This window comes from Podospora bellae-mahoneyi (assembly GCF_035222275.1).
Source record: "Podospora bellae-mahoneyi strain CBS 112042 chromosome 1 map unlocalized CBS112042p_1, whole genome shotgun sequence".
NCBI classification, from domain to species: domain Eukaryota; kingdom Fungi; phylum Ascomycota; class Sordariomycetes; order Sordariales; family Podosporaceae; genus Podospora; species Podospora bellae-mahoneyi.
Window position 1 is genome coordinate 4,932,029 of NW_026946359.1, and position 14,884 is coordinate 4,946,912.

At 52.2% G+C, this 14,884-nt stretch overlaps 7 protein-coding genes across 7 annotated transcripts; 2 read left to right on the forward strand and 5 right to left on the reverse strand.

Annotated features, from left to right (window-relative positions):
- Window positions 1-56: 56 nt before the first annotated feature.
- Window positions 57-2,038, reverse strand: QC761_114750 (uncharacterized protein). The gene is made up of 2 exons (XM_062874753.1): window positions 1,206-2,038; window positions 57-1,145 (listed from the first exon to the last, which is right to left on the reverse strand). The coding sequence occupies exons 1-2, from the start codon at window positions 1,751-1,753 to the stop codon at window positions 221-223; spliced, it is 1,473 nt and encodes a 490-aa protein (XP_062737935.1). The 5' UTR covers window positions 1,754-2,038; the 3' UTR covers window positions 57-220.
- A 649-nt stretch (window positions 2,039-2,687) lies between these two features.
- QC761_114755 (uncharacterized protein) lies at window positions 2,688-5,499 on the reverse strand. The gene is made up of 3 exons (XM_062874754.1): window positions 4,903-5,499; window positions 4,655-4,834; window positions 2,688-4,595 (listed from the first exon to the last, which is right to left on the reverse strand). The coding sequence occupies exons 1-3, from the start codon at window positions 4,922-4,924 to the stop codon at window positions 3,010-3,012; spliced, it is 1,788 nt and encodes a 595-aa protein (XP_062737936.1). The 5' UTR covers window positions 4,925-5,499; the 3' UTR covers window positions 2,688-3,009.
- A 176-nt stretch (window positions 5,500-5,675) lies between these two features.
- QC761_114760 (uncharacterized protein) lies at window positions 5,676-8,148 on the reverse strand. Its single transcript, XM_062874755.1, has 4 exons — window positions 7,822-8,148; window positions 7,522-7,751; window positions 6,191-7,472; window positions 5,676-6,111 (listed from the first exon to the last, which is right to left on the reverse strand). Exons 1-4 carry the CDS (start codon window positions 7,934-7,936, stop codon window positions 6,017-6,019), a joined length of 1,722 nt encoding a protein of 573 aa, XP_062737937.1. The 5' UTR covers window positions 7,937-8,148; the 3' UTR covers window positions 5,676-6,016.
- A 137-nt stretch (window positions 8,149-8,285) lies between these two features.
- Window positions 8,286-10,108, forward strand: QC761_114770 (uncharacterized protein). Its single transcript, XM_062874756.1, has 2 exons — window positions 8,286-8,611; window positions 8,754-10,108. Exons 1-2 carry the CDS (start codon window positions 8,361-8,363, stop codon window positions 9,946-9,948), a joined length of 1,446 nt encoding a protein of 481 aa, XP_062737938.1. The 5' UTR covers window positions 8,286-8,360; the 3' UTR covers window positions 9,949-10,108.
- A 288-nt stretch (window positions 10,109-10,396) lies between these two features.
- On the reverse strand, window positions 10,397-11,149 carry QC761_114780 (uncharacterized protein; the record flags this gene model as incomplete). Its single annotated transcript, XM_062874757.1, has 1 exon — window positions 10,397-11,149. The coding sequence occupies one exon, from the start codon at window positions 11,147-11,149 to the stop codon at window positions 10,397-10,399; it is 753 nt and encodes a 250-aa protein (XP_062737939.1).
- A 935-nt stretch (window positions 11,150-12,084) lies between these two features.
- On the reverse strand, window positions 12,085-13,699 carry rps27 (40S ribosomal protein S27; the record flags this gene model as incomplete). The annotated part of the gene is made up of 3 exons (XM_062874758.1): window positions 12,085-12,851; window positions 12,953-13,015; window positions 13,628-13,699. The coding sequence occupies 3 exons, from the start codon at window positions 13,697-13,699 to the stop codon at window positions 12,669-12,671; spliced, it is 318 nt and encodes a 105-aa protein (XP_062737940.1). The 3' UTR covers window positions 12,085-12,668.
- On the forward strand, window positions 13,628-14,653 carry PLP2 (Proteolipid protein 2; the record flags this gene model as incomplete). The annotated part of the gene is made up of 2 exons (XM_062874759.1): window positions 13,628-13,890; window positions 13,981-14,653. Exons 1-2 carry the CDS (start codon window positions 13,826-13,828, stop codon window positions 14,651-14,653), a joined length of 738 nt encoding a protein of 245 aa, XP_062737941.1. The 5' UTR covers window positions 13,628-13,825.
- Window positions 14,654-14,884: the final 231 nt, after the last annotated feature.

Genomic DNA, 14,884 nt, shown 5'->3' on the forward strand with positions numbered 1-14,884 from the left:
GTCCCTCAACGATTGGGTATATGCAAAGAATGCGTTTTTAAAACTATCTTTCATGGCCTATTAACGATCTTGAAAGCATATCAACTATCTTCGACCGCCGATAGCAGATGTTGAACATATATCCATTATCTTTGGAGACCTATTCCCTATTTTCAAAGGCCTATTCACTCTCTTCAAAGCTATATTAATTATCTTTAAAATCTTATTACCTAGGTATCTTCTAAGACTTCGACTGACAGGCAGGCACACACTTCCACGAACATCCAACTTTCAAGAAGGGTATAAGCAACTCCCTGTCCAACTTCGTCGCTGCAGGAGCCTTGAACTCAACCCACCTGGTCAGAGGAACGACCATCCCCCGGTTACACACCGAGCATGTGAGGCCACCTCTGCGGTGGGCCTGCGCGGCCTGATTGAGCGCCTCCCGAACGTCCGGATAGCCTTCATCAACTTCCAACCAATAGTTGACTTCCTCTAGCTCAGGCTCCGGCAGCTGAGTAAGCGTTTTGAGCGCATACTCGAATAGCGACCTCGCACCCTTTGGGTTGAGGAGCCTGTTATCGTCCTGCTCCCTGTAGCTAACATCCTGGGGCATCTCGAGCTCGGTAGGGTCCTCCACCTCCAATTCCAGTGAGCCAGTGCTCTCAGCCAAATCTCCGAACAACGGCAGACGAAATCTCGAGTAGATCCGACCATCGCTGCCCAAGAATTCCACTGGGGTCCGGATCAATGGGTTGGGACCGCAGTTTGTTGTCGCGGCCTCGAACGAAACCTTCTCTGCCATCCACCAAGGATTTGATGCAGTATGAAGCATCACCAACTTCCCCTCATCGCCCATGAGCCGCAGAATCTCGGCCGGAAGATACCTGAGCTTGTTTTGCGCAAGGTTAAGCGTCTTCAGATTCTTTAGCTTTCCAATACATGTTGGAATCTCCGTCAAGTCGTTGTTTCGGAGAGTGAGGAACGTAAGAGGTTCGACATTCACCAGAGATGAGGGAAAGTCTTTAAGGTGGTTGTTGTACAGATATATCTTGATGTCTGGATCAGCTTGGCGGAATGACACGCCCTTCACAACCACGGGAATCGGCTCGATATCGGCAATTGGTGCAATAGTCTCCGTCGAGATAGAGTTCAGGCCAAGGTCACTAAAATTTTGTCAGTCAAAATCCACAGCCAGGCGACTCATTGGATGGTATCATAGATACCTCAAATCAACCTCCTGGGTGCCGTTCTCCACACATCTTTTGATCCTCTCCCGTGCAACTGCCTCAGCTTCGGACAACTGTGGTTGAGATCGAGGCGATATTTTCAGCTGTGCCGGCGACGCGAAGAACTTTGGTGTGTATGGGGCCGGGACGTCGCCCTCTGTATCAGTAGAGTCCGGTCCACCCATGAAAATACCACTGTCGAGCTTCCTGAACTCGCGCTTTTGCTGTCTCGCCCCAGCCTTTCGCCGAAGAGGGCGGCAGACGATGGGCGATGAGCGAACAAAGGGCGACGACGAGTAATCACCCATTGCGGAGTCGGAAGACAGAGCAGCATGCTGCTCATACCATGTCCCTACATACCGCCGCTTGTGTCGGCGGGCGCTTCCGTATGCCTCGAGTGCAGGGTCGTCATCGCTGGAAAAGACGGCTGGATCGCTCGAGGTTGAGACGCTGGGTGGAGGCGCGTTGGCTTTCGCCCACGCTCGCTTGCTCGCCCCATTGAATGGGGTTTTTGGCAGCGTTGGTAAGACCTGCTCGTCCGCCATGGCTCACCGGGGTTACCTCTAGGTCGAAAGGAAACAATGGGGCTGCGGCGACGCGACTGGCGATAAGCTTAGAGCTGTGAGCAACCCCGCTTACGGCAAAAGAATGATGTCCAGTACTCTACTCAAAAAGAGATGAACGCGGAAAATATGTGGAGTTTGATGCCTGAGGAGCGAGAAAAGAGTTTCTCGGTATCAGGGAAATGCCTGGGTAAAAATGGTCTTTTTGAAAAGGAAAAGGGGAATCGCAGAATCGCGTATCCTGAAAAGTCAACAACAGGTGACCCTGTCGCGAGTTCGCGCTCTCCTAGGAAGGAGCACAACCCCACAACTGGCGTCATGCACTTATTTTTTAGTGCAGTCTAGGGCCGCATATGGGACCGTGCACTGAAACATTGTCGCGGCTGGGTCCGGGCCCGGGCTGTCAAAGAGCCCCCCACGATCCCGAGGACTTGGTTCGGTCTCTCGCCTCCATCTTACAGACCAGGCATGCAGTGTAATCTACTATCCGCACCCAGAATAATTGGTGCTGCAAGTCAGGAATACGTGTGACGACTATCACTTTACACCCTTCTAAGTAGGAAATTTAGCCGCTCTTTAAGGCCTATTGACTAGCTTTCGAGGCCTACTAACCACCTTTCGAGGCCTACTGGCAGACTTTTTGAGAGTCATGCCTGTCTTTGAGACGTGGTTCAGCAATATGTTCGGGCTAACTTACTTTGCAGTGCCAGTATGTTTGCCCAAGGGTGTGGCTGGCTACGTCAGGCGGGGGGGGATACACCACGCGATGATTCGGAAGACCTTGCAAAGAATTACAAGCGAGGATGTGTCTTTCGCTGTCTAGGTCCGATATCAGTCCTATAGTAATTCTTCCGTTACAGGATCAATCACATTCTCAACCTACAACTCCCTTCACCGCCTCATCGCTCACATCACTCCCATAAAAATAAAAAGCTCAACATGGCACATGCCTCAACCATTGACTGCAAGGTACCTTCCTGATCTAGCAGATGCACATCCTCACCACATAATCACCCCTCCTCATCACAAGCTCGCTCACATTCTTCCATATACATCGCTCATTCAACATCATTCAAAAAATCATCATTCGCTAACGCCCGCTAAAAGACTACCGCGCAAGCCCACAAAACCCACCCCATTCCATCCCTCTTCATCTCCTCTTACACTCTGTTAGCCCTCTCTCTCACCCCCTCCCCCTTCCCTCATGCCCAAACTGGAACTACCTGCCACCAAACTCCTCACCTCTTCCCACCAAGAGACTGTCCCTCAGTCTGCTCCGCCAGCGCCATAAAGTCGTTATCATCCAAGTCAGAATCGTCAAACTCATCTCTCTTCTGGCGTTTGGCAGGGGGTTTGTCATCCTTGGTACCGGCATTGTTGTTCAGAAACTGACTGTTGGTCAGCCTGTGGGCTTCCCAGATGTCCCAGGGGTTCGTGGGAACATCGCTGTCGGAGTTGTACACTGGGTTCAACGTCGGTTTCACCACCGAATTACTGGGGGGGTGGACGAACTGGTTGGTCGGTTGGTAATTCGCCTGAGTACTGGGGTCGTTGTTAGGTTGATTGTTCGAGGGGCGGTTGAACTGGCTTCGAACACGTGTGGTATTGTAGCTGTTAAACGGGTTATTCCCGTGGTAGCTCGTCCGGTAGGTGAACTGGCTAGTTGGCGTGGTGTTTACCTGCCCCTTGGGTTGTGTTTTGCTGTTGGGCACGGGTGTATCAAGTTGGTCGGCGAGCTCGATCATGGCGTCCTTAAGGCCAGTATCGATGTCAAATTCCTCCTTCTCATCATCCTTTCTCCCTCGCTTCTGGGGAAGCGTGGGCGGCAAGATGAAAGTCTTGTTAGGCCGGTTACTGGTGGGTGTAACCATGCCGGAAGAAAAAGGCTGCTGCCCTGCCATACCCAGGGACTTGGTCGGTGTGTTGAAACGACCGGAAGTATTCGAAGTCGGCGCAGGTTTTCCAGGGACAGAAAAAGGCGAGTGCCCTAGTGAATTAGGGCTCTTCGCCGGGGTGACCAACGTGCTGTGATGACCACTAGGAATGATGAGACCACTTTTTGAAGAAGTTGAGACAGCTGTTATCGGCGCCTGCATGCCCTCGAGATTTTGCGGCGAGGCGGATTGGAACAGCCTCGTCCGAGCAGGGTAAACGTTCGCGGGTGCTGGATAACACGCGCTCACGGAGCCAAACTTCGTCTCATCATTCTCGTCCTCTTCGTCGAGAGTCAGGTCGATTGTGACCTTGACCTTTTCTTTAGAGGAGGCCTTGGCAGTCGTATGCTCCATACTATCGCCAGTTTCGATTCCACTCAAGTCTTCTGCCGTGTGTTTATGGATCGACTTGGATGTCCCTCTCGTCTGCTTTCGGGTCTCGGGAATAACAGGCTGTTGAGCCTCGATGTGGTGGGGAATAGTGGCCTGGTTGTTGTTGTTGCTGGCTTCGTCTTTACTGTTGCCAGCCTCGCCATTCATATCACCGGAATTCTGATCCATCTTGATGCCATTGTCTTGCTTCGAGGGACCGGCCTCAACTGTGTCGATATTCCCTTTTACCGCTTCCACAGCCTTTCCTTTGATAACCGGCCGTATATAGTAACACCCGTCCTCTTCACCTCGTCTCGAGCACTCTGCGTACTTCTCGGTGTACTCGAAAGGGTTCTTAACCCTCTCAACCAGCTGGCCGATATGGCACTCAGGACATGGCCCCTTGCCCAGTTCGTTTTGTTTCTGTGTCCAAAGAATCTGAGGATCTTCGTTGAAGGCTTCGTAATGTCTGCAAGGAGGACGAGCGGTATATCTAGAACAGCTCAGGCGCCAGAGTCCTGGTTGAAAGGTTGTCATTCAGCTTGGGACTTGTTGTGTTGTGGAGAAACGGACTCACCGGCATCAGGGCCTGCTCCTTCTGGGTTGTTTCTCTTTCGTTCCAGAATTCCAATTTTGCATGTTGGGCAAGGACCATATCTAAGCTTACGGCCTTTTGTGGTGCTGGAACGACTGGACTTGGGATTACTACCCTTTGCCTTGGTCACACGGCCACCGACTGTTGTCTGCTTCCGCGGAGCTAGGATGAATGTCAGTCTCACTTTATTCACTAAGAGCATGATAAGGTGAAAAGATTGGCTTGCCCACTTTCTGGCAGCTGAGGAGTCATTATCGCCGTTGGATCTTTGTTGATACAATCTTTCGAGGTGGGACGAGGAAGTGACAGTCTCGCGCTGTTCGGACGTAAAGTTGAGAGTTGCAATTGGCGTTGGATGGAGATGAGAAAACCTGATCCGCTGTATCGTTCAATCTTGTTGTCTATGCTCTCTTCTCACTGTCCTCTCGCCGTCTTGCCGGTCAAGTGACAAATTCCGAGAAAGAAGCGGGTCTTGATGTTGTCGCCGAGACCAAATTCATCTCTCTAACAGCGGGCTAGTATGTGCCTGATTGAACCACTCCTTCCACAATCGTGCTTTGACGAATTACTGAGTTGTTCGAAATACCGGTATGTTGCCAGGGCCACGCGGGGTCAAAATGAATAACTTGAAAAAGAAAACTGATGTACTACAATAGATGACAGTCAATCACATTGTCACATTATAATCAGCGGTCAGGGTGAAAAGTGAATAAGAGAGAATGCCTGAACATCCTGAGATGCAACGAAATGCTTCCACATCGCCATGTAACTTTTGAAGAAGGTGCACCCCACCCCAGCCTCTCTCTATCTAGAGAAGCCGCTGTGGCTTGAATGGCAGCTGCATGTCTATCTGCGTTGCTAGTTGTTTCAAGAGCCTATCATATCCTTCAGAGGATCAATAGTGTTAAGCTGCTCCGCATACCGTGGACAAACAAGGCCTTCGAAAAATGGTTACCTAGTCAAGAGCACCAAAAAGTCGACAAGTCGAAAATAACAATCAAAAGGTATGTTCACTATCCTTCAGACCCTTGATATTTTATCGCAATCTCCATTTTCCTGTCTGCGAGTTGCTTTGCAACCCCTCATCCCAACTCGACAAGCAAACCCTGCATATACATATTCTAGTGTACCCGACCTAATCCTTAAGTACAATTTTCTGTAGTCATTGGTCCCTCTACAACACCACATCTCACGACCTTTTGCGCAACCACTCTGGCTATGACTATATATGCTACAAGAACCATGCCGATAAAGTGTATTGGGTTAGGACTCTCTATCGTACCCGCTACGCCAACCACTGCAGGCCCTTGGACTTTTCCGCATCTTTTTTCCCATGCTATCCATTCAAGGCAACAATCTCTTGGGGGTGCGTGGGTAGTAGGCGGCAAGGTGAACACTGGGAAGGTTGAGATACCACGCAACAACACGATCAAGACCAACTACAGCCGACAGGTTAGCAGCCATACCAACAAACATGCTTACCGCCAAAGCAAGCGTAACCGGAGTCAGGAAACTTACTGCCTCCACCAGCGTGGGGTGGCGCTCCGACTTGACGGAACAGGTCAACGTATTCGCGAATGCCCGGGCTCTTAGGATCGACCCCCTTGGTGCGAAGGCGAGCTTCAAGCTCCACAGGATCGTGGATACGCTGACCACCGGACAGAATCTCTTGCCCTCTCATGAACATGTCGTAAGCCAATGTGACCTTGGGATTAGTGGGATCCTCCTTAGCGTAGAAGGGGCGGGCATCAGATGGGAACTTGTCCAACACATAGAAGTCGGTGTTGTACTTCTTCTTGATGAGAGCACCCAGAGCCTTCTCTTGGGGTGTGCTCATATCCTCGAAGTCACTGACATTTCTGAATTCCTCTGGGCCTTCTTCTCTCAAGAGCTTTTGGCCCTCAGCAAAAGTCAAGCGGACCTCCTTGCCCTCCTCGGGTAAGAGAAACTCCTCCGAGGGATATACCGACCGTACGAGGGCGATCTCATCTGCGCAAGTCTTCTTGATAGTGCGGAAGATGTGAAGGAGTACACCCTCGAGCATGTGCAAAGCTTCCTGGTAATCAGTCACCTCCATTTCCAAATCGAGACCTGTGAACTCGGTCATGTGTCTGGGTGTGTTGCTGTTCTCGGCTCTGAACACGGGCCCAACACAGAAGACACGCTTTCTTCCCGCAAGAACTTCGATCTGCTTGTAAAACTGTGGTGACTGGGCAAGGAAAGCCTCTTTCTCGAAATAAGGCAGGCGGAACACATTGGCACCACCTTCGGAGGCGGCAGCAATGAGGCAGGGAGGCTCAAACTCCTTGAAACCGTGCTCGCGCAGGTAAGAACGGAACAGGTGCTTCACCTCAACGCGGATGTCAGCAATGGCCTGCTGGACATAAGAGCGCTTGTGCATGACAATGTTGTCCAAATGCGTAAGCATCGAGGCGGCCGGAGGACCGGAGACCTCGCCAGAAATGCTCAGCTTCTCAACACCTTCCACAGTCGCTTCCGCGGGGGCCTCTTCATCGCTGAAGTTTGTGACAGCCTTGTTGGCTGTCGAGAGGGTCATGCCCAACATGGCGGGAGCAGAGGAAATGACAAAAAGCTTGGTCAAGTGGAGCTCGTAGTTAGAGACACGGCAGCTCTTGACGGGCTCAAGAGGCTTCTCGACTGTGGCTTCAACAACCACAAAGGACTCAGGGTTAACTGATCCGATAAACTTGACCATTTGACGGCTCACTGAACCATCAGCGTTCGCCGCAACCACGCCCTGGATCGCCCAGTTGCCGGTTTCTCTCAGCTCAACAAAGGCCTGTGGTCTCGTCAGTATATCGTAATATCAAGAAGATAGATAAACAAACCATCTTGGCGCCTTGCATTCTCGCATTCTGGAGAAAAGCTCTAAGTTTGACCTTCTTGCCGAGATGCTCATCGTTGAGCGTCTTAAGACTGATCTCGGTGGCATCCTCGGACAACTTGGTCTCGTGAGTCTCTTGGCCATAATTGCCCGTGGCATGGTCCTCAGCAGCAGCAGCGTTGGCCTGAGCAGTAGCAGCAGCTCTCTCAGCGGCCCGCTTGGCTTTCTCGGCCTCTATACAACAGTGTTAGGTTAAGATATCTTTGTATATATGGAGAGTTGATCGGTGTGTGATAATCCATACCTTTTTTAGCCTTGGCCTCAGCCTTCTTCAGGGCCTTCTTGGAGGGGCCAGCATCCTCACCAGCAACCTCTGGGGTCTCAGCAGGAGGGGCGGGATTTGGCGTGGGTTCGGCCATTGTGAATAGTTGTCCAAAATCTACGAGATGGAGCTGAAGAGGTGACGGTTGCGCGAGGAATTGGGGTCAAAGTAACGAGATCAACGGCCTGCTTATAAGGGTGCAATGGCCGGGTGATTATGACTCGAAATTTGGCCGAACACCTGAGATGACTTTGACCGAGCGGCAAGCAGGTACAGCAAGGCGCCCTGGCTGTCTGGAGTTCCTTGGTGGGGTGATGAGGGGCAGTTGCATCCCCAGAATTTGTTATCTTATCTCCAACCTCATATATAACCCTTACCCTGAGTTGATTGCCACTTTGAATGGCACGGGAAAGTCTTGAGGACGGATGCACGAAATTACGTCGCGTCCCAGCGTGGCCAACGGCGTCCTCAGCTGAATTATTCTTCAGCACATCGTGCAGAGTTAGCCTCTTTACTTCACTATGGCTTCAAAACGCGATCACAGCGCCCTCTCGGCCAGTGACTACGATGATGCGCCGCCCTCCTCTTCTAACAAACGTCGTCGCGGGCAGCCTGCTGCTAAGACCAAGCAGGTCGAAGTGAAAACTGACCCGACATACGGCCAGAGAACCGCTTTCCCGGGCCTAGATGACGATGGCAACGGCCAATTCAGCGACGAAGATCTTGAAACTGAGGAGTGCGGCGACGCGTTCGCCTATTTGAAATCTGTTCGGTAAGCCTCCCTTGATACTTCTTCTCTCTACCATCACCACAATTCAGCCATCGCTAAACAACCCACTATCACCTCAGCCACGTCAAACTGATAACGATGACCACATATGGAATGGTAAGCTAATGGGTAAGTAATCTCACAGACAAGAAGCCAGCCACGTCCCACACATTCTCGTCGCGCCGAAAGCAGGGCCCCAACTCCCTCCCCATTTGCTATCTACAACAGCAAACACTCACGATGCAGTCGACCGCAGTCTCTACGATGACGGCGTAGGCGATTCCCGAGGTTACTACCAAGACGGTGCCTACACCGCAGCCCCTGACCCATCACCTACCTCCAGCCAGCAAGAAGCCGGATTGCTGGCCTCAGCCGATGCTGAAGCCGAAAACAAGCGCGCCCTCAGCGAATCCTATTACGCCTCCCTTACCGAACAGTTTCTCTCTCTTCGGGCCCTCCTTCACCAGGAACCACCCCAAGAACTTGTTGATGCCCTCGATAAAGACCATGGTATAGAAGTCGGCGCGTTTGGCCCAAAGTCTTGGACTTTCCGGGTGTGGACCAAACGAATCAGATACACAGACCCGCTCCCGGTTCAAATCGCAGCCTTGGACAGGCAGAGCGTTCTCAAGATTCTTCGTATAATTCTCGGTGGCAAGTTCATCCGCCGCGGTTATGAGCTGCGGGAAAGGACTAGTCGCTGGATTTGGGCTTTGCTTGCTCGTTTGCCTGACCGAGGTGTGCTTGACCACACCGAAGTTGGATGGGTGAGGGATCTAGGAAAAAGAGCTGTGCTCATGATGGTTAGTATCGCTCATATGGCTGCGTTGAGAGAAGAAGTGGACGAGGGTTTGGAGGGCGAGGAGTATGGCGATGAAGAGGACGAGGAGGAAGAAGAGTACCCCGTGGACGAGGACATGGAATCAGAAAGTCATGAGGACGGTTTTGGTGTCACCATACAGGACGACAAAGGAACCCTCGAGGTACCGCCAGCTAATCCTGTCGAGTCTGCTGAGGAGGCGGAAGATGGCGAAATGGACATGGACCTCGACGAAGGGGAGATCTCAGATGAAGACAACAACAAGGATATCGGTGCTGACATTGCGGCAGCCAAGGCACGCATGCTTGCCCAGCTTGAAGACATCCCAGAGTACGAGCAGGGCGTTCCCGCTGTTCAAGTGGAGAAGGTCTATGCTGACCAAGCGGATGAGCTGGTTTTTGACGAGACGAGAGCCAGAATCAACATGCGGGCGACTTTGAATATGATTTTGACCGTAGCGGGTGAGCTTTATGGGCAAAGGGATTTGCTGGAGTTTCGGGACCCTTTCCCTTCTCTATAGTTTTCTTAAGAAGGCATGATTTGTGAAGGGCGAGGTGCCCTGTATGTATGTTACTCGAGCCCATTCATTGTTCTCATAGTCAGCAAGCCTACTGTTTACATAAATAATCAATCTTTAATAGTTACATGTCCCATGAGAAGCGGGCAGGTTACAACTACAAGCTGCCAGGAAGAATGCATAGAAGCAGTTGACTATTCTGGTGAATCTCTCCCTCCAGATATAATGCAGGAAACAATAAACAGCCGCTATGTAAGGAAAGCCTTGGTATACGCATCCATGAATATACCCCCTTTTAACTTCCGTCAAGAACGCCATGCCCGTAAATGCAAATCGATCGCAATGTCTACCCCTCCCATGTTTCTTCCCCCCAGAAATGTCTCGGCCGTTTCCATCTTCCCACTAACAATTACTCCTCCCTCGTCACACAAGCAAACGCAACCTCCCTTGTCTACTCATCACCCATCCCCTCCAGGAAGCTCGCCTCCTCAAAATCATTGCCGTCCACCAGCACCCGAACAGTATTCTCCTGCCCAGCCGCAGCAGCAACAGCACCCTCCCTACCCTTCTTTCCCCTCGGCACAGCCCACCTCCTATTTTCAAACCCCGCCGGCCCAAAACTCCTAGGGCTGACATCCACATCCTCCCACGAGAGCACCACCCCCTCCTCCTGCTCCTCCTCGTCTTCCTCCCCAACAAAGAACCTCTTCTTCGCATTGAGGTTCACCCTCTCCGTCGCCTCCACCGCAGAGGTAGCACTCCCATTGCTGTAAATCGACTCCTGCGATCCCGCCATCTCACAATCGTCCGCTCCAGCACCGTTAGATGGCTGGATCCCGAGCCCACCGACTTTGTGGATGCCGCTAAAAGGGAGGAGCTCCCTCATTCCACCACCAGCAGCAGTGCTGACAGGAACTGTAGGGGTTGGGGTGATGGGAGCGGCGTTGTCTTCCCAGAGCTTGAAGGCAGAGTACTGCGCACCGGTCTTGTAGCCTTCCTGGACTGACTTGCGGACGCGCATCCCGACGTTGAGGAGGTTGGTTTGCACTGGGGCAGGGAGGATGGGACCGTTGAGGGGCGTTTTGGTCGATTGGGTGGCGGTGGGGGAACCGGAGAAAGAGGGGGAGAAGAAGGAGGTTATTTGACGGTGGGCAGGGTCGCTGGCGGCGCCGGCAAAGGGGCGCTTGGTTCGAGGGGCGGACATTTTGTGTAGCTTAGGGCCCGGGGGGGAAGGAAAGTTATGCGCTTTGATTGTTTTTCGAAGAGAGATGGTGTGGTTTGGTGGGTGGCTGGTTGCAATTGTCAATGCTCTTTCGAGGTTAAAGTGGGAGCGAGGAGAGCTTGGAGTGCGCAAGGAGGATTGATCGGTTGTCGTGGTGATGATGACGAAAATGGAGAGAGGGGGGGAGGCTGGGCTGCTTGCTCATATGCTCGGTGGCGGCCCCAGGGTCCTGCAAATTTACCCAAGCAGGATTGGCGTGGGGTCCGGGGTAGTGGGTGGACTGCTGCAGAGAGTGGGCAGTCGCGCGCCCGTGTTTCGACGCGTAAATTGAATTTGAGGCACCAAGATTGGCTGCTTCAGTTTGCTTGGCGGTTTGGATTGTGCATGAAGGCTTCTTGTCAAGGCCACCCCTTCCGAATGCCTTCAACTTGATCGAGCAGCTGGATGTAAACGAAAAGATTGACAGGTAGAAAATTTGACAGGCACAGCCGGGCTTTTATTTAGCTTCGATCAAACCCCTCCCGCCTCCTTCTTTGTCAGGGGCCCAGCTCTACGAGTAAAAACCACCACAATTCGTTGCTGGACCGATCTCACTCAGGACCATATATCTTTGTTGGACCGTTGGTAGCCACAGGCAGTCATGCGGGACATGCAGCCGCTAAGCAATCAGCCTTGCTCTCCCATGTAGAGATAGCTCTTGAAACATCTCCGTTGGCCTACAGTTACGGCAAGAGTTGCAAGAGTTTGTTGAAGCGATGGCCTCAAATTGGCCTGTGTCACCGATGAAACATATCCAAATACACATTTCAGGCGGCCATTAAGAACACCACATACGCCTACCCAGTAACGTTATTGCTAGAGTTGGTCACCACTTCAGCACCAGGCGTACGAGGTTCATGATCATAAAACATAACTTTTGCTTCTCTCCATAATAGCAAAGCCGGACGTCGACTATCAACCGCAACATGAAAAACAGGCTAGCCAGAGTCAAATGCAGACACAGCAGCTAAATCACTGAGGGGACTCGAAAATGCATGATGGAGCCTCTCCTGAATTCATAACAAAGCACAAAGATTCCTCCTCTACCTTGCCTACTGAACCAAGACTTTTGGCGATCCTCGATCTCGCATTCAGCGGCGACTGCCAACCGCATCCCACCCGCAAAGGTAAATATTGGTCCCAAGCACGTGTAAAACTGACTTTGCGCTGATTGATCCCTCCCACGCAGTATAAACCTGCCCGTTACAGCAAAGACAACACGACGTCAGGAAAACGCAGCACACCGCAGGATGAAAGTCGAAGGCGACCAAGACAAAAGATTTCCAGACCCCTAACGCCTTCCATGGTGCTGCGCGTGGTAGTTGGTGGATGTCCGCAAATGATTTTGATTGACGATCAAGAGTAATGTCTAGACGCCCCGACTGGAAGTAGCCGCAGATACCGAGATGACCCCATTTACCATGCCATTATGCCGAGAAAAGAAAACAGCTAACGAAGCCATCTACTTTCTCCGGAAAGAGCAGCCCTCGGTGAGTCTGGCCTTACCACCGGTAGGCTGGCAGAGGACGGTCGTGCAGCCCTGGCAGATGACGACGGTCTGGGCGTGGGAGAAGACGGTGGTGATGGTGAAGCATCCGGGGCACTTGACGTCCATGAAGAAAGAGCGGGGAGCGGGCACAAGGGTCTGAACGTAGTGTTAGTATCAGCAGCGACGCGACCGAGCAGAACCTCTTGTCGGTAGCGTTGACAGAGATCCTAATCATAGGTTTGGGATGGACCACATACCTTGAGCTTGTGCTTGCGGGCCTCAGCAGCCGGGCTGGGGTTGATGAGATCAACGGCGAGAACCTTGAGAATCCATCCGTCAGCACCACATCATCGATAAGAATCCGTTATCCAGTGTTCTGCCCGTCCATGGTCCCGTGGGCAATCGCGATGCCATGATGTGGTGTCGCCCTCCTCCAAAAGAGTTCCAGATGTCGATTCCATATCCAAATTTCTCCTCCTCCTTGGCGTTATCGGCGGTGCAAAACCTTCGTCGTTCGGATGCGGGACCATGGTGGACGGGCAGAACCGAGCTCAATCGGGAAAATGGCTAGGTCTTACCATCTTGACTGATTTTTGAGAGTATTACTCTTGATGAATCGGACAACGAGCCTTGGGTGGTGATGAGATCTGGGGTGGTTTGGCGGCAGAATCTACGCTCGTTGTTGGCGGTTGCGGAGGGGATTTTCGAAGGCCCAGCAACTCGAGAGACCAAAGGCAAAATTTGGGTGCGTGAGCGGCAAATCGCAAAATTGGCCTTGGAGTTAGGGCTCGGTCCGTGAGCCAATGAAATGCGCCGTACAGTGCGAGTGGGACCTGCCTCCAACTCGGCAGGGAGCAAGAGGTCCATGGTGGGGTCCAGGCTACAAAGGCGGGGCGGGTCGTCACTTTGGGTACGTACTCGCTGGAGCTTACCTTGACAATAGGGGCGATGAATGAATACTCCTTGTGAAGCATCAAGGCAGCACAATACTGTATTGGCGACATTGGGTGACGACAACGGGATACAGGGCTGAAGTCAGAAGCAAAATTGACCGCAATCTATCTAAAATTCAACAGAAAACCATTCACTAGAAGCACAGCACGAGGGCAACCTCAAACACATCCCTCAAGATGGCAGCTCCAATGGACCAGCGTATCGCCGTTCCTATCGACGACCCCAACGCCGACACAGAATGGTCAGTAATACCTCTTCATCCTCACCCTACAACCAACTAACCCCTATAAGGAATGAAATCCTCCGCAAACACAAAATCATCCCCGAAAAGCCACCCTCCCCCCACCCCCATGATCCAAGAAGCCATCCTCGAAGCCCGCCGCCTCGCCCACGAAAACCGCCTCGAAGGCAAAGACCTCTCGGACCTCGACTCTCTCGAAGACGAAGAAGACGAAGATTTCCTTGAATCCTACCGCCAGAAACGCCTCCAGGAGCTCTCGGCCCTCTCCAAAAAGTCCATCCACGGCTCTGTCTACCCCCTCTCCAAGCCAGACTACCAACGCGACGTAACCGAAGCCTCCAACAACGGCCCCGTCTTCGTCCACCTCGCCTCCTCCCTCTCCACCAACGTTGAGTCCCGCGTTCTGGGCCAACTGTGGCGTCAGGCAGCAGAGGAATACGGTGACATCAAGTTCTGCGAGATGCCCGCTAACCGAGCGATCGAGGGGTACCCCGAGAAGAACTGCCCTACCATCTTGGTTTACAAAAACGGGGATATTGTCAAGCAGATTGTCACGCTTATGACGGTGGGTGGGCCAAGGATGAGCATGCTCGAGTTGGATAACCTATTGGTTGAAGTGGGGGCAGTGAAGGAGAATGACATGCGGGTGTTGAAGCGGAGGAGGGAGGCGGAAGATGCCGAGGAGGAGAGGATTGTCAACAAGGGGATCAGGAGCAGTTCTGATAGGAGGAAACAGGACGATGATGACGATGATTGGGACTGAGCAAAGGAACGCCACATGGACCAGATGTGGTACTACGGCTGCATAATGTTTCCGGGTGAGTCATTCGGTGAGGGCAAGCAACACACGTATCGCATTTCGGCAAGCCGAAAAGGGGAACGGTGTGACTGGCATGTTCGTGTTCTCGTAGTGGCAATACATTGCTGATCAAGCTTTGCATGGTAGAAACCATGAAAGCTTAGAGCTTGTTGTCCACGTGTTCATCTGCCTGTC

Bases quoted from the DNA above. Each gene is read 5' to 3' on its own strand.
- QC761_114760 (XM_062874755.1), bottom strand. From the start codon at position 7,936: ATGGCCGAACCCACGCCAAATCCCGCCCCTCCTGCTGAGACCCCAGAG. The intron at 7,752-7,821 runs GTATGGATTATC...ACTGTTGTATAG, and splicing joins TGAGGCCAAGGCTAAAAAAG to AGGCCGAGAAAGCCAAGCGG. The intron at 6,112-6,190 runs GTAAGTTTCCTG...TGTCGGCTGTAG, and splicing joins ACCCCACGCTGGTGGAGGCA to TTGGTCTTGATCGTGTTGTT.
- QC761_114750 (XM_062874753.1), bottom strand. From the start codon at position 1,753: ATGGCGGACGAGCAGGTCTTACCAACGCTGCCAAAAACCCCATTCAAT. The intron at 1,146-1,205 runs GTATCTATGATA...ACAAAATTTTAG, and splicing joins ACCCAGGAGGTTGATTTGAG to TGACCTTGGCCTGAACTCTA.
- QC761_114755 (XM_062874754.1), bottom strand. From the start codon at position 4,924: ATGACTCCTCAGCTGCCAGAAA. The intron at 4,835-4,902 runs GTGGGCAAGCCA...CATTCATCCTAG, and splicing joins GACTCCTCAGCTGCCAGAAA to CTCCGCGGAAGCAGACAACA. The intron at 4,596-4,654 runs GTGAGTCCGTTT...CCTTTCAACCAG, and splicing joins AGGAGCAGGCCCTGATGCCG to GACTCTGGCGCCTGAGCTGT.
- QC761_114770 (XM_062874756.1), top strand. From the start codon at position 8,361: ATGGCTTCAAAACGCGATCACAGCGCCCTCTCGGCCAGTGACTACGAT. The intron at 8,612-8,753 runs GTAAGCCTCCCT...GTAATCTCACAG, and splicing joins GCCTATTTGAAATCTGTTCG to ACAAGAAGCCAGCCACGTCC.